Here is a 23,989-nt window from a genome sequence, read left to right on the forward strand (position 1 = left end):
AGTGTCTACATGAAATAGACTTATGAATTTGTAGAAATAATCACTCTCAATTGAGATTTTGTGATCCGATTTACTGTTATCAGTCGTGAGGGGAAAAGGTGATAAGCTTAATACCTAACGTGAGTAGTATAAATACTAACTCACTAGTTTGTATCAATTTATTAGTTATTAGAGTGACGAAAAAGTACTCAGATATTTCGCATGTATTACACGTGGTTTTCCTCTGTTCTATGTTCTACTCCTGGCGGTAAAGATTTGTTCTCTCCTGATATCTATATGGTGTCCTTCTCTTCTGTAGGTATATTGAATTCATGTACCGTCTTACTTCCGATTCTGACACTAATCCCCATTACTTCATAATGGAGAGTTCGAATCCCGAAAGTTCATGCGAACCTCTCATCGGTGTCCTTAATAAGGTAAAGGCATTTGGTGGTTTCTATAGTTTCTTTACTCCTCATCCGTTTCTTTCTCGGAATCCTCCTAATGAAACTCTGTTGGATTCTCGTTGATTCCTCTGTTGGTTGTTGTGGTGAGGTGGTTACATCTATCTAAGTGGTTTACATGAGAATGGAAATGTCTAAAGAATCTATGAGATTAATAAATCATTTTTGTTACAAATACAATTTTTACGAAGATGATCCATTCCGGTCTTTCTATAATCACATAGTGTGTACCGATTATATATAATCCAGATCAAATAGACCTTCGAATAAGTGATCCTACTCTAAAACCACATCCAAACAAGGAAAAGGAAGTAGAGTGAAAATCATCATTCTAAGTCTATAAAATCTCAACTATATATAATTCTAACGTATACACTTAGTAATTATAGACCTACCACAAAAGGTCTTTTTAACAATTCTCTAAAGTTATTTATGGTATCTAAAATACTTCTATAGTATTTTAATTATATGTTTAATTCTTGAACTTCTAGATATAAGAAGTTGATAAGTTTTCAGTTTTGTTGTTATAGCATCCTAAAATACTCCTATAGTATTTTAACCTTTATGTTTGGTTCTAGAATTCTTCTGGTAACTAGGTAAGTTTTAGACTTGTTGCAACACCACAATCACTCCCAAACACATGTTGGTCATATCTCAAATAAATATAGTTGATCAAGCTATATTGATCCCATATATGATTACATAACTGTCCAGGTTTAACTGCAGTGTCCAACATCCAAATACTTTTGTTTTGTTCTTCTTGTGATACTCGTTCTAGTATATATATTATGCATGTATTTATACTTTTATAAAATATTGTTATATTTTAAAGTATAACTCTTGGTCAGAGTGTTTTTATCCCAATGTGTTTATAGTTGTATATCTTTTATAACTGATATACTAAGTTCGCTATAAACAATGCTCTGATACCAATCTGTCACACCCCCAAACCGGAACGGCGGAAATGTTTGGGGGTGGAGGACGTCATGTCAAGTATCACAACACATGCATTATAGTAATCAAAGTACAACAACCATTGCATTAATAATGTATAAGTTTTTGCATAAGTGTTTAAACACTAGATGTTCAACATCAAAAGTAGCTATAGTAAAAGACAAAAGACGCAACACGGTACTAGGTTATCTTCTCAAAATCTCCGAGAATGTACCTGTCTACTGGATTCCTGAGAATACAAGTTATTTTGAAAGAGAGAATCAGCATTTAAGCTGGTGAGTTCATAAGTATTAGTTTATAATTCAAATCTGTTTTCTCGTTATTTGATAAGGTAAACACGTTTTTCCCCAGAAAATCCTATTTTTTCTGATGTATTATACAGTAAGCAAAAGGGTGAAAGTTTCTGGTTCTTAAGTGGTATATTGTATTATAGTTTACATAAAGCCATAAAGAAAAGGCGTTTTCCAATATGAAAATAGTATTTCCGTATTTAAACTGGTAAAATACTGTATTATAGTTTTAGAAAGATAAAACTATGTGAAGTTTTACTTATTCATACACTAATTATTTTATTCAATACCAAATTGTGAGTTATTATAACCATATTATGACTAGATGGCCTGAACACGACGTTCTTCAGGCGTCGCAAAAGCTACAACATTTGTCACCACAGGTCTGCCAACCTAGCTATTGCAAGCAGCTCTGGTGCGGGATTGTCAGTCCCGTATAGATCTATAGACAATTGTCACACTCCCACTCAAGGAGATTTTGGCTATAATTTCAAGGCTTTTGTTGGTACTTGGAAAAGTACATGAAGGTAGTCTCACAAGTTCTATATTGATGATGATGTATAGAATATTGATAAGTTACTAGGTAATAAATACTCAGTAGGTCAATTTCATAAACTATATAAGATATAGTTTATATGATTGTTTTCTGAAGAATGTTTTCTACTTGCTTTCCGTTAAGTACTCTATTTGATTTCTGTTAAGTACCAATGAATGAGTTCTCTAAACTATACCTATTATAGTTTAACTGTGGTAAAAATCGGTAATACTATTATTCCAGGAAGTTCACTGTTTGTACCAAACAGTTAGAAACCCATTTTATATTATATAAACATAATATTTATATAATTGTGATTAATTAGACTTTCGATTATATAACTTTACCCCAAGCCCACAACCAAACAAGGAACAGGAAGTGAGGTCAAATTATATATTCTAAATCTTTTGAATCCAAATTATATAATTTACACATATATAAATATTTAATTTTTATGATAATTATAACAATTTAAGAACTTTAAAAACATTTAAAAGTATTTTAGATATTAACACAATATTAATTGTGTTCAACTGGTATTCCCCCCCTAAAAACAGTTAAAAATCATGAAAATGTAGGGGTATGAACTCACTTGATAAAGTGGTGATTCGGGCAGCACTTCGTTGCTAGAAAAGGCTTTACTGCTGAAAATCGGGCGTTGCGAGGGTCGGGTTTAGAAACCGAAAGACTCTTTTCTTGCGGACTTCTGGCACCTCGGGATGTTCTTCAGGTGTTGGATATGATATCGGGGCTTCGGGGGGTTGTAAGAAGGTTTATGGGAGTGAAAGAAGTGAAAATAAAAGAAATTTGGTGTGAAAATGAGTTAAGAACCGGGAGATCTCACAGGGCCTTTATAGGGCCGAAGTCTCGGACCGAGGGAGAGGAGGAGGCCACGCGTCGGATTGCATGCGAAGGAAGGGGAACGCATCGGACAGCAGGGCTGGACACGCGTCCGAGCTTGGCAGACGCCACGGATGCGAGGCGCGTCGGTTTCCCATTGGACCGCGGCTTCGGCCAAATCAGCGACTGACACGAGGCGGACACTAGGTGGCTGCGGGTGCGAGGTGACGTGGCGGTTACTGTTCATGCGAGCTCTGTTTTTGACGTTATTTATATGCACGAGTAAGTGAGTATATAATCTACAACTCTCGTTTAGACTTCGTCGGCTAATTTTGACGTTATTTTTAATATTATTATTTTTAACAGACCGGGACAGGAAAATCCGTTAAAAATTCATGTCTTCTTCATCCGAAGTCCGTTTTCGTCTGTCTTTTTACCGTTGTACTACTATTGACGAGACCTTTGATTCTCTTTTAGGTTGTGTCGGCTAAAAATCACTCGATCTTTATTTCGAGTTTTTAGTTGTTTACTGATATACCGAATCTTAGAAAAATCATAACTTCTTCATACAAAGCCAGATTTGGACGTTATTTTTACAGACATTCACAGGTTAACTTATTCTACGACTTTCATTTAGATAGTTAAGGCTAAAAAGTATTTTATTGAAAACTTTATTTTTATGCTTTCAGCGTTTTGCCGGTTTTGTTGTGGATATTTGATTGGTCATAACTTCTTCGTTATAACTCGGATTTGGGAGTTCTTTATATTTTTGAAATCCTTGTTAAAATCTCTATCACTTGGTTCAGCCCAAATGAGTTTATTTAATACTTCATTTTTTTGACCTTATTTTTCATCTCAATTGATTTCTATTTTTATTATTTCAAAATAAGTTACAATAGTTAACCTAGACTATTACATTGTGAATTTATAAGTATCTAGGTAGAGTTTAGACTCTAATAACTATAGAATTTCTCCAGTTATGACACAGTAGTAATGGGTCGAAGGCACCAATGTCAGCCCGTTTATGTATGAGAGAGTATGTCGGACTTCGGTCTGATGTCGGGGTTAGCCCGATGTAGTTTATAAGTTTATTGGGTTTCGATCCGATGTCGGGGCGGTACCCGAAGGATGTTAGTATGCTTCATGTCTTTGTGATTCTTGCTTGTGTTTGTATCTGTATGTTCCGGAATATAGCCCGATGTCGGGGCGGTTCTTGAGGAATGTTTGTATGTTTTCTGGATTTCGGTCTGATGGCGGGCGAGGCCCGAGGAATGTTTGTATGATCAAGTGGTTATGCTCATGTTATGTGTATTAATAGTTATGTTCATATATATGCCGAGCTTTGTTCGATGTCGGACGAGGCCCGATGCCGGGCGGGGCCCGATGCCAGATATGGTCTGATGCCGAGCAGATGTCGGGTGGGGCCCGATGCCAGACAAGGCCGATACCGGGATGTGCCCGATGTAGCAGGGCGGGGCCTAATGTATGATATTATGTGATTATATGTATGATATGTGGTAGTTTGGGAAGACTCACTAAGCTTCGTGCTTATAGTTTTCAGTTTTGGTTTCAGGTACTTCCGCTAGTAAGGGGAAGAGCTCGGGATGACTGCATGGCAGATGGCACACACCACAACTTTTAGCATGGGAGGATTCACTCTGATGTTTTGACATATGATTTTGATATATTGACAAATGTTATGATATTTTTGAGATACACGATTTATGAATTTTATATGATGAATGATACTTATGGTTTTTATTAATGAATTAAAATGAAATTTTTGGACTGCATTTTTGGGATGTTTCACCTCTATTGGTTAGGTATGCAGTTGTGTTGATTGTATCTACCCAAAACATCTTGGGTAAACTTGCATGCAGTCTCATGCTCTTCGCCCTTTCATTTAATGTTTTGTACATCCTCTCAGCTACTCCATTTTGCTGAGGTGTTTCTGGAATGGTCTTCTGCATCCTGATTCCATGTTCAGCACAGAAATCAACGAATTCTCTGCTACTATATTCGCCCCCATTATCGGATCTGAAACACTTGATTTTCAAGTTAGTTTCATATTCCACCATCACTTTCCATTTCTTGAAAGCACTGAAAACTTCAGACTTCTGCTTCAAGAAATAGACCCAAACTTTTGTTGGATTAATGTCTAAGTCCATAACTATATTTGGTATGTACTTGACCCGACCCGGCATGGTCCATTTGGGTTGCACTTCACCGACACAATTTATATGGATAGTCTTTTGAGAATAGTATATTTATGATTTATATTAATATATTATAAGTTCTAATATATTAATATGGAATCATATTATTTAATTAGTATTGATTAAGAATTAATTTAGAATTAATTAAGTGATCAAAAAGAACTAATTAAATATGGACTCTTATATATATGGAATGGGCCAAGTTCATTTAGGTTGGGCTAAGCTTTCATGGATGGTCCATGGAGCTTTTAACCCATGGATCCTATGTAAATGAAAGGTCATGGGTATTAGGGTTTACATGGATGTAACCCTAATCCTCCATAATATATAAAGGGGTCTTTGGCTCACAAAATTAACACAAGTGTGTGAAAATAAGAGTGGGCCGATTTTAGTGTGCATACATATTCTCTCAAGTTCTTCCAAGGTGTTTTGGTGATTTGTGATTCCATTTGAGGCTTCCATACTATTAGGGCTAAGCTCTTAAAGCTTGAAGACATCAAGCTACATCAAAAGGTATGTCATCTAACTAGAACTTTGTAGTATAGGTGCTTCATAATATGCTAGTTAGGATGAAACCTTGGAATAGTTAATATTTGCATGTATAATAGAGAAAACATAGATCCAAGGTTTATAGGGTTGCATGTACACCATAGGAGTGTTAGAATGCTCAAAACCCAACAGTGGTATCAGAGCCATGGGTTGTTTTCTGTTATATTGATGCAAATGTTTTATTTTCAAGTTGGAAAAAAAAGGAAAAAAAATGACGTTTGTCAAATTTTAAGATAATAATTATCTTAAAATTTGACTCATTTGCTATATGAGTTAAATTAGGTCAAATTTAGTAAAAGATAAAATGATATGATTATTTTATTAGTTTTAAAAGTTTGATCTAAATGTTTTAAGGAGTTACATATTTTGTCATAAAATTTTGGAGCTCAAAAGTTTTTTTTAAAAGTTGTGATCTTAAAGGTTTTTGAAACTTCCATAAGTTATGGATATGAAAGTTTTTTTTTAAAAAAAAATTTGATTCAAAGTTTTGATGGAGTTACAAAATTTGGTGTTAATGTTTTAAAGAATTCCATAACTTGTTCTTAAGTTATGGAACATGGAAAGTTTCATCATAAAACACCATTAATTCCATAAGTTATGGAATCCAAAGGTTTTCAAGAATTACAAAACTTGCCCTCAAGTTTTGGAATTTGAGAAAAGTTTTTTATGAAAAAAAGAATTGAATTCTAAAACTCTTGGGTTCATAACTTAAACAATTAATTAAATGGTTTTAATTTTGAGTTTAATAATTGGAATTATGATGTTTTGTTGAATAGTTCAAATTAACTCTTATGGACTTTATTAATAGTTAATTAAAGCGTTTAATTAAAAGAGTATTATTAATCCATAAATATATGGTTTGAGTTTAATTAAATTAAAAGTCTAGTTTAATTAATAGATTAAACCACCAAGTATTTTAAATGTCTAAAATACACCCTTATACTATTATAATATTAAAAGTTTAATATATTATATGTATAAGAGCAAGTCATCTTACCATTAGTAGGCCTCATTCACGAAGCCGGTCTATAAGGGGGGTATAAGGTTACTGCCTATAAAATGGCAGTTTAATGGGTGTCCACTCTCACTCACCGCTTCCTTGACCGGTGGAGGGTCATTAGCCGAACAGGTAGGACAAGGACTATAATTCTCCATTCATTATAAATATAATGATAAATACTAAGTAACTAAACACTTATAAATTCCCAATCTTAGTTACTTAGGAAAATGTGAATAAGGTGCTAATCCATGAAATTACACTTTGCACTTTGTTTAAGCTGTTAGTGGAGCGTGTGTGGTTAACCGACACACTAACCTGAACTTAACAAGGTAGGCAAAGGGTAACTTAATGTTTATCATAGTATCGTTGGAGCGTGTGTGGTTAACCGACACATTGATTGAGGGGTAAATATTAAGGGTACCAAGTATATTTGCATGGTTACTTCACACCTTGTTTTGTGATCCTCGGCATCCCAGTCACAAAACCTGAAGGACACACTTGAGATTGAAACATGCCATTGAAAAGTTCAATGAATCTCAAAAGAATCTAGGAGTTTCAAAACCAATTAAAACCTAATAATACATTTCGTTTATCTTGGTGGAAATTGGTGAATCGTCATTCACCTACCTTCAAATATTTTATAGCTTGGATTACGGCATCCCTCTTCCAAGTTATAAAATATTTTGTTGGGTCCTAGCCTTAATATATCATATTGGGTGTTATATTAAGGACTTAAATCAACTTTACGTGAATTTCTCCCATTGTTGATGTCTGGTTTAGACAACAATGATCTTCCCAAACCAAGCTTTCCTAATGAATATGACTTCCCGAGTTTGGCTCATGGAAGTCATACTTCTCTTCCTCCACCTCCTCCAATTATTCTCCCTAACCCACAAGTTCAAGGTCACTCAAGCCCTAATGGCAATCAAGGTCTATGTGTGATCACATCTTAGAGATGAAGTCACATATTAACAAGCCGGGAGAGTTGGGTTTCAAAGTCTTGATACAGTTGGATGTTCAATCACTTTCTAAGTCACATAGTGAGTTCCTTTGGGACTACTATGATACAGACTATGACATGAACCTTAATGATCATATCTATTTGCTTGGTGCTGCTGAATCAGCAATGATTTGGAATGATAGTGAAGCAAATTTGATTAGAAGATCAACTTCCCAAAAACTTTATGGACAGTGACAATGGTGACACTGGAAATCCAGAAAAAGCATTCTCTTCCCAATGGAAAGGGATTGGCCATAGTCAACCCGGTTGACCAAATGGTAAAGAGAAAGCCTAAGTCTGAGATAGTCTCATTACCAAAGGGTCCATATGTTTATTTTGCCAAAGGAAGGGGCGTTGATTGCAAAGCTGCCAAATTTACCTAAGGATGTTAAAGTCAATAAGTTTGACTCTACATCAGGTAGAGCCCATTATCTAACTTTGTTAAGTTTTATTCTGAGATCTTCATTACATGATGTGACTGGGTCACATGTTGATGTTTTAAGAATCAAAGAATAGAGAGAAATCTTAAAGGAAGTATATGCTGATTCTGATCGCGAAGGTGGATTTCGATCGCATCAGAATTTTGAGCAGTTGCTTAAGAAGTTATGATATATTGATAAGGAATAGATAACAACAATTTTCCATGTGGATTGTAAGGATAAGTTTTTCCGCAAAGTTTTAAAATAAAAGAAAATTGTTTAATTTTATTTATTTGAAGTATCCTTACAATGGCATTTGTGGAAAATTGTTGCTTATATGATTCCACTGACAGCAATAATGGAAAATGGATTTGATTCTTTCATTTGTGGTAGTGTCTAAATTTACCAAATCAGGAACGTTCCTCATCACCCAAGTTTCAATTGGACCGAAACTTGGAATCATGCAAGTTGAATAGTATAATGAATGAGAACTTTCAAGCATTGGAAAGTCAAGACTAATTACTTGTTCACATGGATGTGTGAGTCAAGTGAAGGACTAAAGGGATCGAGTACACATTCTTGTGCACTGGTCATGTCCACCACAAAGCTCGTTAAGACTATTTAATTTACTAAAGTTTAGTAAATATGGTTATACTTACAAGTTTAAGTATAATTCTGAAACATTGGAAAAGTCTCAATGTATGGCAGAACGAATGGGAAGAATCAAATGAGGCAGAAAGATAAAAGTTTCTCAAATCTGAAAAGATGGGAGAGTACTTTAGTATCATGTTTGTGATCATCTTAATGATTTAGAAATCATATCACAATTAGTCCTCTAAAGGTCATCTTAGTGCATTCTTATGACTAAGAAGAGGAGTCATGAATTGTTGAAATGGTTAGATCAGGAAGATGAGTCATACTTCATTCCAAAACAATTCTTAGAGTCATACTCCAAGATTGTAACTTGAGTGACATATCTTAAAGAAAGGTTTAAAACACTTGTCAAATGTAAGAGTAAAAGTGTCCTACTCTTGTACATTTGAAATTGGTAAGTTGTGATGTTTTGGATAAAACAAAGACCAACTAAGGCCAATTGTGTGAAGTATTTGTCTTGATAAAGAATCCGCACTATCTCTTGAATATTTGGCAAGATAGTCTTATATGTCAAGAGGATAGTGGGAGTCTTAAAGATCCTAAAAAGAATTTCAAGAACTAATCAAGAATAAAACCTGAGGTTCTTCACTAGCACACAACTTGAGGTTTATAACCTATCGTGTTGACATATTCTGTGCCCATTCCAGTTAAAGTTGGCTTTGCATAGGAGTTCTGAAAGTTCTCAATTGGTTGCATAACAACTTGGAAGCAATGGCAGGCCCTGTACTGCCAGGTGGCAAGAAGTTAAGATTGCATAAGTTCAGTCCATATGAGTTTGGATTTGTCATTATCCTTGTCTTGTGACTATGGTTTTGACGATTCACATGGATAAGAACACATACACCATAAAATCTAAGGGTCATAAGGTTTCTCTTCGATTAATGAAAATGATGGTGAGGAAACACTTCCACCAAGTAGATTTGAAGCAGATGGCAAAAGGTCTAAACAATTGAGACTATGATTACGGCATCCCTTTTCATAGTTCTAAAATTGTTTAGACACACATGCATGCTATCTAAGGAAAGGTGTATGATTTTGATAAAGTTTTATCAAAGCATCTCGTATCAGAAATCTGAACTTTGGTAAGAAAGTCAATAAAGTATTGATTTCTAGAAGTCCAGCTGATTTCTGAGTACATGTCAAAGCTAGTGGGAGCATAAGTGTTATGCTAATAATCATCATGTTAGTGGGAGCATGATAATTATTGTTAGTGTTGCAAGTTAGCAATGTTAATTATAGAAAACAAAAGTTTCAATTCGTGAGGCTACAGGGATTGAAAAAGTTGTTTTGCTATAATTAAGGGAGAGGATATACTTCATTTCAGTTCTAAAGGCTTAGATTGAGACCTTAATCATCTTTAGTCAAGAATATATATATGAATTTCATGTTGGATTGGTTCAACTTAAGGAAATTTTATATATTGTGTTCTCAAAATTCGATTATGATTACGGCATCCCTCTTCATAGTCAAATTTTGAAAACATGGCAAATAAAAATATTGTAGCAAAATACTGGATTTTATCACGAGTGATCATGAGACGATAATATCTTATATTCTTCAAACCTAGAGATATGAGTTGTTACTATGAGTTGGTTATACATTGATTACACAAAAACGCATTTGGTAACTCGATGTTATAAAACGTGCCTTTGTCTATGATTCAACAAGTAGTAGAACAAGCCATATGAGTCGAAGTTTATCCATTCCTTTTACCTTCGGGATAAAAGCGATATCTGTGGGCCCCTCGATGATTTAGCGATGACACATGTGAGTGCTTGGCCAAGCCAGGACTGATTTGATTTGTTCAATCAGTCAGTCATCATAAATCGAAAATCGGGAAACAACAAATGGACAGAGAGAATGATTAATAATCCATGTCTCAGTCCATATGATATCTAGAATGGAGGAATATATGATCCCTTATCTAATGGACAAGTCATTGACAAGGTCAGAGTTCTACAGCGGCTTTAAGAGCTACGATTGCCAGTTAGATTTTGAAGTCATACTCAATAATAGTTTTAGACTTATCCAAGTGGGAGACTGTTGGATTAATGTCTAAGTCCATAACTATATTTGGTGTGTACTTGACCCGACCCGGCATGGTCCATTTAGGTTGCACTTCACCGGCATAATTTATATGGATAGTCTTTTGAGAATAGTATATTTATGATTTATATTAATATATTATAAGTTCTAATATATTAATATGGAATCATATTATTTAATTAGTATTGTTCAAGAATTAATTTAGAATTAATTAAGTGATCAAAAAGAACTAATTAAATATGGACTCTTATATATATGGAATAGGCCAAGTTCATTTAGGTTGGGCTAAGCTTTCATGGATGGTCCATGGAGCTTTTAACCCATGGATCCTATGTAAATGAAAGGTCATGGGTATTAGGGTTTACATGGATGTAACCCTAATCCTCCATAATATATAAAGGGGTCTTTGGCTCATAAAATTAACACAAGTGTGTGAAAATAAGAGTGGGCCGATTTTAGTGTGCATACATATTCTCTCAAGTTCTTCCAAGGTGTTTTGGTGATTTGTGATTCCATTTGAGGCTTCCACACTATTGGGGCTAAGCTCTTAAAGCTTGAAGACATCAAGCTACATCAAAAGGTATGTCATCTAACTAGAACTTTGTAGTATAGGTGCTTCATAATATGCTAGTTAGGATGAAACCTTGGAATAGTTAATATTTGCATGTATAATAGAGAAAACATAGATCCAAGGTTTATAGGGTTGCATGTACACCATAGGAGTGTTAGAATGCTCAAAACCCAACAACTTTCCTAGTGCAGTCATCGATGAAAGTAACATAATATCGGGATCCTCCCACTAAAGAAACTGATGTGGGACCATAAACATTCGAATGAACAAACTCCAATTTCCCTGTCTTGGGTGGATGTCCTGTCTTCATGAAAGTAACTTTCTTCTATTTTCCAAGAACACATGGCTCACAGAAATCTACTGTCACGTTCTTCAGATCTAGAATTTCTCCTTTGGATGAAAGTATCTTCATTCCCTTTTCACTCATATGTCCAAGTCTTTGGTGCCATAGAGTGGATGCCCCAACTTCTTCAACAACATGTGCCTCATCATCAGAAACTTCCACCATGTACAACATACCCCGCTTCTGACATCTAGCAACCATCAAGTTTCCCTTTGTCACCTTCCACTGATGATCACCAAAAGTGACATGGTAACCTTCATCATCAAGTTGCCCCACAGATATCAACATTCTTTTCAATTCTTAAATGAACTTGACATTCTTCAAAGTGCACTTTGTACCCAAAGTAGTCTAGAGGACCACATCCCCAACACTTGTAATATCAAGGCTCTTGTTGTCTACTAGTCTGACCTTCCATTGGTACTACCTGAAATTTTGCATTACATCTTTGGAATGACTAGCATGGAATGACGCACCAGAATCCATGATCTATGATTCAACTGAGTTTTCAACTGCACAGATAAGAGCATCTCCTTCAGAGTCTGATGCAATGTTCATCTCATTCTTTCCTTTGTCTGCAAGAGGCTTCGGACATTGAGTCTTGAAATGGCCCTTTTATTTGCAGTTCCAATAGGTGATGTCCTTCCTGTTTTTTGATACACATCTCTTCCTCGAATTTGATCTTCATCTACCCCCACTCCCTCTATTGGACTATCTTCCTCTTTCCTCGGTACTAAGAAGTCTGTTAGAGGATTCTCCAGCACTTCGTATGCGCACATCCTCACCAAGGATTAAGTCGCGTATGCCTTCAAATGTCAACTTGGCACCTCCAGCTGAGTTGCTGACCGCTTTCACTGTTCCTGACCAACTTTTGGGTAATGATGATAATAGTAGCAAGGCTTGGACTTCATCTTCAAATTTAATCTAAACCGATGTCAACCTTGACAAGATTGAATTAAATTCATTGACATGATCAGTCACTGAGCCACCTTCCTTTATCTTTAGATTCACCGATTGTCAAATCAAGTGAACCTTTTTTGCTGTTGAAGGTTTCTCGTACATGTTAGATATCGCTTTGATCAACCCATAAGTTGTCTTCTCATTAACAATGTTGTAAGAAACATTCTTTGCCAATGATAAACGTACCACACCAAGTGTCTGCCGATCTAACAACTCCTAATCCTCCTGCTTCATAAGGAATGGCTTAAATTCTAACAAAGGTTCATGTAAATTCTTTTGGTAGAGGTAGTCTTCAATTTGCATCTTCCAGAAACCGAAATCTTTTCCATTGAACTTGTCGATCTTAACTCTCCCGTCTTTAGCCATAGCTCTAATACCAGTTTTTTAGGTGACAACAAAACGAGTTAAGCACTTCAAACAAATATCAAAAAACAAACTTCGATGAACTCATGAAAAAATTCTGAAAAACGTAAATCAAAGAAATACAATGTACAACGTGGTTCGGTCAAGATGACCTACGTCCATAAGCGAACGAGAGAGAGATAGGGGGAGGATTTTATTAACTTTCTGGAACTATTACAAGCACTCAAAATTGTATCTCCCTTTGAGCTCTCAAAGAAAGCTAGCAATTTACAATAATAGGGGTATGAGTCTATTTATACTTGAGGGGTCAGGCTTAAAACCCTAATGGGCCAAGCCCATTGGCTCATATGCCCATGAATGGTGACAACCAATCATATTTCGCCATGTAGCATCTTCTGGAACATTCTTCCATGTCATACAACCCATGAGCATCAGCAACACACATGATGGAGCACCTTGTGCAATAGTGGAGCATCATAATGTACAAGTGGCACATCATGAACACTAATGGCCCAACATCCATCATGGTGGCACAACATGGTGTAATCCTTGTGCAATACCAACTTCTGAGCATCCGTGAACGATCTTGAGTATCATAGAGGACTTCATAGCATACTTGTCTCATGAGGGATACCATGGCTCATCAAGGAACCAAAATGACCCATCTTGCACCATGATGGCGCAACATGTGCAAGGATGGCACAACATGCTTCAAATGTGGCGCAAGAACTTCTACTTTGGAGCAACATCACCACCTTGGCACAACAAGAACATGCTTGACGGAATAGTATACTCCATGGCACAAGAGGAAACGCCATGGCACAAGAGGGATACCTCATGGCGCAAGAAGGACAGCACGGGCAAGAAGGAATGCTTATGGCGCAACAACATCCTTCTTGGCCCGTCCCTTTATCAAATGGCGCAACAAGGTCCCCTTGTTGCTCCATATCACTCCCAAGTGCTCCAAACCTCTTCCAGGTGCTCCAAACCCCCCTTTATACAATCTGTTCCTTTGGAACTTGATCCGTTCCTTTTTCAGACGATCCATTCCCTTCTCAGATGATCCATTCCTTTGTCATATGCTCCGAGAACCCCAAGTGCTCCATTGTGATCTAAGTGCTCCATGTTGGACAAGACTTCATACCCCAACATATAAGCATATAATAACACTCTTCTTTAGAAATGACATTAAGGTTTTATCACCAACCCTAGTCCATTATGGGTTGATGTGATCAAGTATATCCATAAAGTGGGGCGGGTTTGGTGTGATAGAAGGATTATTGTTGGTAAAGGAAGTTTGGGTTAGTATTGTGGGTACAATAAAAAACATTCATGATACACACATTATCCCTTTAGATATAATAAAAATGGATTTAACATTGAAATCAATACAAGGTTCTGGAAAAAAAATAGATTGGAAATGTATCGTTAATGGTTGTTTTTCCAGGGTTGTTTTCGTTTGCAAGTGGAAAATGATTGTTTTGTTGTAGATAGGCAAGAACATAGAATGTGGCGGTGGAAATGCAAGAGAAGTCTGAGAGGTGGGTGTTAAGGCAGCTCAAGTCACAACCTTGTGTTCTTTAGGATTCAAGTGTGATCTCTAACCAGTCAGATTGTTGGAGTTGGGATATTGTCAATAGGGTGGATTTCACGGTCAGTGATACGCAAAAGTATATTGATAGTTTGTTATTGACAAAACGATACAATTGCTACTAAATAGAACTTTATGATTCCTAGAAAGGTCAATATTTTTATGTGGAGGGTAGGATTAGGTGGATTACCTATTAGGGAGAACTTATCAGTTGTAACATCTATTTTGGAGAATATTGGTAGATGGTGTGATATCGACATTCTCGTTACACACATGATTCATGATTTATGATTTCTCAAATTGGATGGATTCAGTGTATGTGTATAATACAAAGAAGATGATGTTAGATGAGATTATCTTAACAAATTGGTAGAGCATTTGGAATTTTGGAAACTCCTTACTTTTTCACAGGTGTAAGTCAATACGAGATAAGCTTTATTATAATATTATTGTTTATTCGTATAACTGAGTTGTGAATAAAAAACAAAGCCTTCACATCGGGTGGCCTCTTTAGCTACAAAATCCGATTCTAAACACTTGAATGTAATTTTTTTTAATCACTAGCTACTTTTTCAACTAAATATTAATACTATATTATATTAATGATAATTTTTTAGTCTAATACAACTTAAAATTTAGTTATCATCGTACAACGAATGAGAAGGAAAACGAGAAACAAGTTGCGCCGCTAAGCCTTTCTGTATGTGTAACATCCCAATGTCAAGGTAATTTCAAGTTTAACCCTAAGTTTAAATAATATTGTATTTTAGCCCTTGGTATTGAAAAGGATTGCAAAATAGTGCATAGTGGCAATATGGTAAATTGGTCCAAGTGTAGTACGTTGAGCGTATGTTGTGTACGCTAGGCGTACTAGGCTGCGCCCTAGTACGTTGGGCGTACAACTCGTACGCGGGGTGTACGTGAAGAATATGCAAATCCTAATTTTTAGGGTTTGGTCCATATTTAAACCCCATTGTAGCCTCATGTCTCATTTCTTCATCAGCCTTCCTCTGTGAAAAACGTCCCCAAGCAAGCCCTAAGTGAGAAGAGTTCATTTTGAGACCTTTGAGTTTGTTTTTGTGTGTTCCAAATGAGGAAGAAGGTGGTGGTGAACCTTAGAAGCTAGAAGCAAGCTTGGATCTGGAAGTCTTGCATCATTCTCCATCTCCAAAAGGTAAAAATGTTTCCACCTTGATGCTTAAGTTGCTAGATCTAGCTTGCATGATGATAATATGAGTTTTTGTCCCCAAATATGGCATATCTTGTGTATGGCATGCTTTAGAACATTTGGGTGGTTCTTTTGGACGTATTTCCATGCCTTGAGTCATAAAAATATTATCTTGGCCCCTTAGATTCTTTCATGCAAGCCATTAAGAGATTTAGTGATTAAGATAAGTTAGGGTTTTGTTGTTGGGCTTGATTTAGACACGTAGAACCATAAAGTCGGAAACTTTATGGTTTGGGATGCCATTTGGGACTAAGACTGAGATTTGGACGTATTGACTTAAGGAAATAAGTCCTCAAAATGAAGTTGCTAAGATATCGCGTATGCTGGGCGTAACCTGTCGAACGTCGGGCGTATGCCTGAAGGAGCCCGATCTAGATCGTGTGTACGCGGGGTGTACGAGCCGAGTATGTTGGGCGTACTCGGTCTGGGTTGAATTTTCTTGACCCTTTGACTTTGACTTTGTCCAAGGTTGACCAAGTTTGACTTAATGGTATTTTGGGTATTTTGAGTAATAGTTGAGTCTTGGTCTCTATCTGTTGAATATGTGACCTGTAGAGCCGGTATTTGAGCAGTTTATCATTCTGCTTTTAGTCAGACTCTGAGGTGAGTTTTCCTCACTGTACTTACGGGTCGAAGGTACCAAGGCCGGCCCATTGGATTGATATCTTGTTATACATTGACTTATGATATGCTGAGTAAGGGATAGACTTGTATGATTATATGTTAGTTGTTGATATGCATAGACCGGTAGATCTGTAAACTACCTGTGATTTCTGGGTGCACGATTATTTGTCTGTTGATTTTGTTTGTTATCTACTATATGTCGACATATTGTGTTGGGTTGATACTTTACTGCTTTGTGTGTGAGTCAACAGACCAGGGGTATTCCAACCTGATGGTTGATTGGACACGAGGGTATTCTAGTCCGATGAATGATTGGTCCCGTTATATATGTATTCTAGTCTAATGACTGAGTGGACCTGTTGTATATTGACATTCCAGTCCGATGGCTGATTGGGCCAGGGGTAATCCAGACCGATGGATGTGGACCCGGTATTCCAGTCCAATTACTGATTAGACCCAACATGCTTGTTTGTATATGATATGTTTATTGTGTGGTGGTACTTTGGGGGAAACTCACTAAGCTTTGTCTTATAGTTTTTTTGGTTATGGTTTCAGGTACTTCCGAGGATCGTGGGACGGTGAAGGCGTGACCGTACACATCCTGATTTTTATGTTGTTGATCTTGGGGGACTCTGTTCTAAATAATATTTTGGAAACAATGGTTTTGTAAACATTTTTATTAGTAAATGGGTTGATTTGAAAAGTTTAAAGTGGTTGTGATTTTTGAGATGTTACAAGTTGCTATCAGAGCCTTGGTTTGAGCGAATTGGAGGAACACGCATGTGAATTCAGACTCAAACTAAGGAACTGCAAAAAAATTTAAAAATGATTTTGAAAATTTGTTTTCAAAAATAATCAAGAAAGTATATGATGTGTACGATGAGCCGGAGCCAATAAGTAGACCCCAAATTACCACACTCTTATTTGCTATTATGATATATTAGAACATCATGCTAGTGATTGGCTAGGGATCTTTGAGGAATTTCATGATAGAATTGCCTTATTATATGATGCATAATAGCCTAGGGTTTCTTCCTTATATGGAATTGACATCATTAATGTAGTTGCTTAGTGTATGCATCAAAATTGTACATAACTAAGATTTTATAGCCTGAGAATGTTTAATTTAGCCTTATTTCCTATTCCTTGTTTGGTTGTGGGCTTAGGGTTGAATCAAGTATTTGAATGTCTGTAGGATCCCGTGTTATGTATGATTAGCATACTTGAGTGCTGCAGGGTTGGCAGAAGTTTCATGGATGAGTTATGTGGAGTCAGCTGGCCCGTTGAGGGATGGCTAGCCTTTCTCTAGGAAGTGAGAATCGGGTGTATGTGTATTCCATTGATTGTTGTTAGGGTTGTTGTGATGATCTTCTGAGACAAATATGGGTAGGTGTGGAAGGTAGTATGAGCTCGTACTACTGGAAGCATAGGACCCGTACGCGTAGCAGGGAAGTCACAACCCCTAGGGTTTTGTTGGGGAATGACTCTTATCGTATGATATGCGTTTTATCTGATATCTCTGGTTTATTTTCAGTATGGTGGTTACGAGGCGATTTGAGTCAGGATCCGAATCAGGAGCCGGATCAGGTGGCCAGGATGGCCCATGATTGACTTGGGACCGTGTTAGGGAGATAATTCATGAGGAGATTATTTCTATTATCCAGGGGCAGATACCAGAGTTTTTTGGGTCTATCAAGACCGCCATGATGGAGTTCTTTGATGACTGATATGCTGCACTTTCTGAGGCTGTTGCAGCTGCAGCCACCGCAGTCGTTGTTGCGGCAGGGATTGGCGTTAGGAGAGCCTTCCAGTACAGGGACTTCGACAATACGAAGCCCCCGGTGTTTGACGGGGTTCAAGATCTGATCATTGTCATGAGGTGGCTATCAGATGTTGATGGATGTTTCTTTACTTGCTCCTGCCCAGCTGACCAGAGGTTCAAGTGCGCTCTGAACCTTCTTAGGTCTAGAGCAAAGGATTGGTGGATATTGATTACTAGTTCATAAACTCCAGAGTAGAGGGTTGCAATGTCATGGGAGAAGTTCTCTGAAATGTTCCTATCGAGATATGTTCCATTGGTGGAGCGGGAGAGGCTGGCTCAGGAGTACTTGCATCTGAGACAGGGGACCGAGTCCGTGACGGAGATCACCAAGATGTTTACAGAGAGAGCTATGTTTTTCCCTGAGTTTGTTGCTTCTGAGCAAGCTAAGATGACCCGATACTTGAGCATGCTCAGTATGGACATCCATCAGTTTGTGTCTACATATCGCTATGATTCACTGGTGCAGTTGCAGGAGGCCGCTTGGCGGCGGGAGATCGAGATGGAGCTCCAGACGAGGGAGCAGAGGCAGGCCCCGACACAGTCACAGCCTGTGGCGAAGCGGTTCAAGGTCGTTGATGTGAGATAGTGGAGATTGATTGGTTGAGCATTTTTTGTGTCATGATCGATTACGAGGGCCAATGAGTAGTAGTTCGAACCCCAAGTGGGGGAGAACTAGTTATATATGGAGAGGGTACCAGGGTTAGTTCAAGGTTTTGTTCGGCAGCCAGGGCTCAACAGTATATTCAACATGGGTGTGCGGGTTATAGTCCGTATGTGGTTGATACTCGAGTAGGGGAGCAGGTCTCGGTTTCATATGTGCCAGTTTTTAGGGAGTTTGCCGATGTATTCCTGGAGGAGTTACCCGGTGTGCCTCCCGAGAGGCAGGTTGAGTTCAGGATTGATCTAGTTTCAGGTGCGGCTTCGATTGCCAAGGCGTCGTACCGGTTGGCACCACCCGAGACGCAGAAGTTGTCCTCTCAGCTGCAGGAGCTGTTAGGCAAGCAGTTCATAAGACCGAGCTGTTCGCCGTGGGGAGCGCCAATATTGTTCGTAGAGAAGAATGATGGTTCACACTGGATGTGCATTGATTATCGGGAGTTAAACAAGTTAACGGTGAAGAAACCTTATCCCCTTCCGCAGATTGATGACATCTTTGATCAGTTGCAGGGTGCATCTTGGTTCTCCAAGATCGATCTACGGTTTGGGTATCATCAGGTGAGAGTAAGAGAGGAGGACATTGAGAAGACCGCGTTTCGGACTCGTTATAAGCATTACGAGTTCATGGTGATGCCATTTCGGCTCACCAATGCGCATGCAGTGTTTATGGATTTGATGAATCGGGTGTGCAGGCTGATGCTCGAACGATCTGTTATTGTGTTTATTGATGATATCTTGGTGTATTCCAAGACCAGAGAGCAGCACGAGGAGCACCTTCGAGAGATTTTGGGAGTATTGAGGCGGGAACGGTTGTATGCCAAGTTCTCGAAGTATAACTTTTGGTTACGAGAGGTCCAGTTCCTAGGACATCTCGTTAACCAAGATGGGATTTTGTACGATCCGGCCAAGATCGAGGCTGTGATGCAGTGGGAGGTTCTAAAATCTCCCTCAGAAATCTCCCTCCAGAGGGAGCCCGATCTGGATCGCGTGTACGTGAGGCGTACGAGCCAAGTACGTTGGGCGTACTCGCTCTGGGTTGACTTTTCTTGACCTTTTCACTTTGACTTTTTCCAAGGTTGACCAAGTTTGACTTAAGGTTATTTTGGGTATTTTAACTAATAGTTGAGTATTGGTCTCTATCTATTGAATAGGTGACCTGCAAAGCCGGTATTTGGAGCAGTTTATCGTTCAGCTTTTCGTCAGACTGTGATGTGAGTTTTCCTCACTGTACTTACGGGTCGAAGGCACCAAGGCCGACCCATTGGATTGATATCCTGTTATACATTGATTTATGATATGCTGAGTAGGGGATAGACCTTTATGATTATATGATAGTTGTTGATATGCGTAGACCGGTAGATCTGTAGGACTACCTCTGAAGTCTAGCTGCATTATTATCTGTCTATTGATTTTGTTTGTTATCTGTTATATGTCGACATATTGTGTTGGGTTGAGACTTTACTGCTTTGTGCGTGAGTCAACAGACCGGGGGTATTCCAGCCTGATGGTTGAGTGGACCTGAGGGTATTCCAGTCTGATGACTCATTGTGCCCGGTGTATATTGGTATTCTAGTCCGATGACTGAGTGGACCTGTAGTATATTGACATTCCAGTCCGATGACTGATTGGGCCAGGGGTAATCCAGACCGATGGTTGTGGACCCGGGGGTATTCTAGTTCGATGACTAATTGGACGCAACATGCTTTGTTTGTATATGATATGTGTATTGTGTGGTAGTACTTTAGGGGAAACTTGCTAAGCTTTGGCTTATAGTTTTTTTTGTTATGGTTTCAGATACTTCTGAGGATTGTGAGAAAGCGAAGGCGTGAGCGTACACATCCTGATTTTTATGTTGTTGATTTTGGGAGACTCTGTTTTAAATAATATTTTGGAAACAATGGTTGTGTAAACACTTTTATTAGTAAATGGGTTGATGTGAAAAGTTTTAATTGGTTGTGATTTTTTAGATGTTACAATATGGTGAAGCCAATTCTTTTAAAGACTACATCCATAGATCTAGGGGATATAACATTGTTATGCATGATCCGTTGTACTCTATTAAGAAGCTCCAACGCATCTGACGCAATGAAACCAAACGTATCAAATGCAAATGGTATGAACACGTGTTGATTTTCCATGCACGATTTCTCATGTTTGGTGACCTTGCATGTAACAGCTTTTAATGCAGTTTGTCCCGCCGTGAAACCCCAGACCCTCAAGCCTACAAGCGGGGATACTCACGTAAGGTCTACACATGCGTGTTTCCCTCCAACCCATCCAAAAATCAAAATGTCAGCCGGTCTAAGGGTTGACCTTCCTTCTGTTGGGTCAGTCAAGAAATTCACATGAGCCTCTTTCTTGGTAGAAACTTCGGCACACTTAAATATGTCGACCAAAACATCCATAACCATATCGTGTATGTATATGAAACCCGGGAGTTATTTGCAATGAACTACATGCTCTCCAAAAGAGGCCAAACATGTCTTGCGGCACACCAGACATATCTCGTCAGCTGAGAATATTAGAATCATGAGTCGATATTTGAGGATGGTACGATACTCCACAGGAAACATATCTTGGCCAAGCTCATCTATAGGAATAGCTAAAAGAAAATCTTGAGCATGCGGTGCACGTAAACACTGAAAAACTGCTTTCTGCCGAACCGTCATGTTAAAATACACTTTCATATCTTGGACAATTTAATAAAAAAGCACTCGCCACCTTTTTAATATATAATATTCAGCCATAAAAAGCTAGTAATTTTCGTCCTTAAATTATTGGTTTTTGTAAATGTCATTAGGTAAGTTGTTCTTATCTTTAAATAACTAATTTTTTGAAGTATAGTGAACTAAAGCGGTAAAAAGTAAAAGTTAGTTCTAAAAAATAGAAAAATGGTGGAAATTGATCGTAATACATGCCATCAAGTAACATATAATTATAGAGTTACATGACCAAATAAAGAGACAAACCAACTCCAAATGATATTTTTGATATAAAGAAATTCTTAGAGTAAGCTAAATATCTTGATTATCTTCCACTTATAAAGAAACGGTGTATATATCTGAACTTTAGTATCTTTTTTGTTTAAAAAAGTATTCAAATCGGTGATTTATTTGTTTATGTTATTTGTTCGTGAATGGTAGATTATAGGAGGTCAAAAAAACTTAAAAGAAGTTTTATAAATAATTTGTAAAAATTGTTATTTAGGGACAAAATACAGAAGTAGTTGGAGATGACATAAACTTTGTTAAAATTGAAATTTTACATAGACCCCCTTACACTTTTGAATTATTTCCCATATACAACAAAGTTTCGGTGGCCCATGTGAAAAAATATTCCAGCTGTATAAAGCCGTTACATGGTCCCACAAAAAATAACACGTATAACGTGTAATTATTGTCATTGTGGGCCCCACACGTACAAACACATCGAACATTGTTTACCTTAACGGCTACTTATACTCGCGTCTCCGGCTTCTACTCTTCATCCCTTCCCTCACTCTCTCTCTAAAACACACACAGTCTCTCTTTCTCTCTCTCTAGAAACAAACATGGAAATGAAGAACGTCGTCGTTCTAGCATTCATCTGCGCCATTTTCGCCGCTGTCGGAGGTCAAGCTCCAGCTGCTTCCCCGACGATTGCGCCTCCTTCGACTGTCACAACGCCTGCTGCTTCACCAACCGTAGCACCGCCGGCGAAGTCTCCAGTTTCTGCTCCTCCAATGGTTTCTGTTCCTACTCCGGTTAGTTCACCACCTGCTGCGGTGCCGATGAGTTCTCCTCCTGCTGCGGTGCCAGTGAGTTCTCCTCCAACGATTGAATCTCCACCGGTTCCTGAACCAGTGAGCTCTCCTGCACCAGAGATTGCTTCTACACCTGAAGCTTCTGCTCCGGCTCCGAGCAAGAAGAAGACTAAGAAGAATGCTCCATCGCCGTCGCCTACCGGGGCACTTTCTCCTGGACCGAGTGGCGACGAATCTCCCTCTCCTGCTCCTAATTCAGCCGACGTCGCCGACGAGGTAATTCCGATGTCTTACTTTTAGCTGAATTTAACCACTTTATGTTTTTATTTTTTATTTTATAATTTCAATTTTATATAATTTGATTTATTAATTGGTATGAAAATTGAAATTTGCAGAGTGGAGCCGACAGATTAAAGAGCGTACATATGGTGGTGGGGAGCTTGGTGATGGGATTGGCTGCTTTCAGCTGGCTCTAGATTTATATTATTTATTTATTATTTTTTAAATTTATTTATTTTTTTGTATGATTTGTAATTGCCTTTTGTTTCCCTATCATTGTATTTTGTTTACGAATATATACTATTACAACATTTATGTTTTGTCTAGCGATAAAGTCTAGCCGTGTAGGTAGAGGTATGAAATTTCACCATCACAAAATAAAATATAATGCTATTGTTGTGTGATTTATTTCACCTAATAAAAAAAGAAAAAGAAAAAGTAGCCTTATTTTCATTATAGGTCTATTTGGTATTTATGAATGGAACAACAAAGAGAATAAAATAGACCTATTGATTTGACAATCTAATAAAATGGATCATTACCATAACAAATTGTTATGTATAATTTGACAATATAATAAAATGGATCATTATCATTTTAATTGTTATGTTTGGGTACTTTAGTTGAATAAAATAGATTATATTAATCTGTTTGGTATGTAGCAATACGATGAGAATGAAATGAAATTTGTTGACAATGACAAAATACCACCGATTCAAACTTTGCTCTTGCATATTCAAACTCTGCTCTCCGAGCAAAGTATCAAACTTTATGTCTAAAGATTCTCATATCGTTCCATTTTTTATCGATTTCGAATTATTTGAATACAAATCCAGTCATGTTTTAGAACATAATACATAATAACC

The 23,989-nt window shown here is 37.6% G+C and overlaps 1 protein-coding gene across 1 annotated transcript; it reads left to right on the forward strand.

Annotated features, from left to right (window-relative positions):
• The first annotated feature begins 22,571 nt into the window (after positions 1-22,571).
• LOC145109136 (uncharacterized) lies at positions 22,572-23,449 on the forward strand. Its single transcript, XM_079046246.1, has 2 exons — positions 22,572-23,120; positions 23,240-23,449. Exons 1-2 carry the CDS (start codon positions 22,653-22,655, stop codon positions 23,318-23,320), a joined length of 549 nt encoding a protein of 182 aa, XP_078902372.1. The 5' UTR covers positions 22,572-22,652; the 3' UTR covers positions 23,321-23,449.
• Positions 23,450-23,989: the final 540 nt, after the last annotated feature.

The sequence above is a fragment of the Lactuca virosa genome, chromosome 4 (assembly GCF_052849685.1).
Source record: "Lactuca virosa cultivar CGN04683 chromosome 4, Lactuca_virosa_CGN04683_v6, whole genome shotgun sequence".
In the NCBI taxonomy this organism is placed as follows: domain Eukaryota; kingdom Viridiplantae; phylum Streptophyta; class Magnoliopsida; order Asterales; family Asteraceae; genus Lactuca; species Lactuca virosa.

Excerpts from the sequence above, each read along its gene's own strand:
- LOC145109136 (XM_079046246.1), top strand. The coding sequence starts at position 22,653 with ATGGAAATGAAGAACGTCGTCGTTCTAGCATTCATCTGCGCCATTTTC. Across the intron at positions 23,121-23,239 it reads CAGCCGACGTCGCCGACGAG|AGTGGAGCCGACAGATTAAA; the intron begins GTAATTCCGATG and ends TGAAATTTGCAG.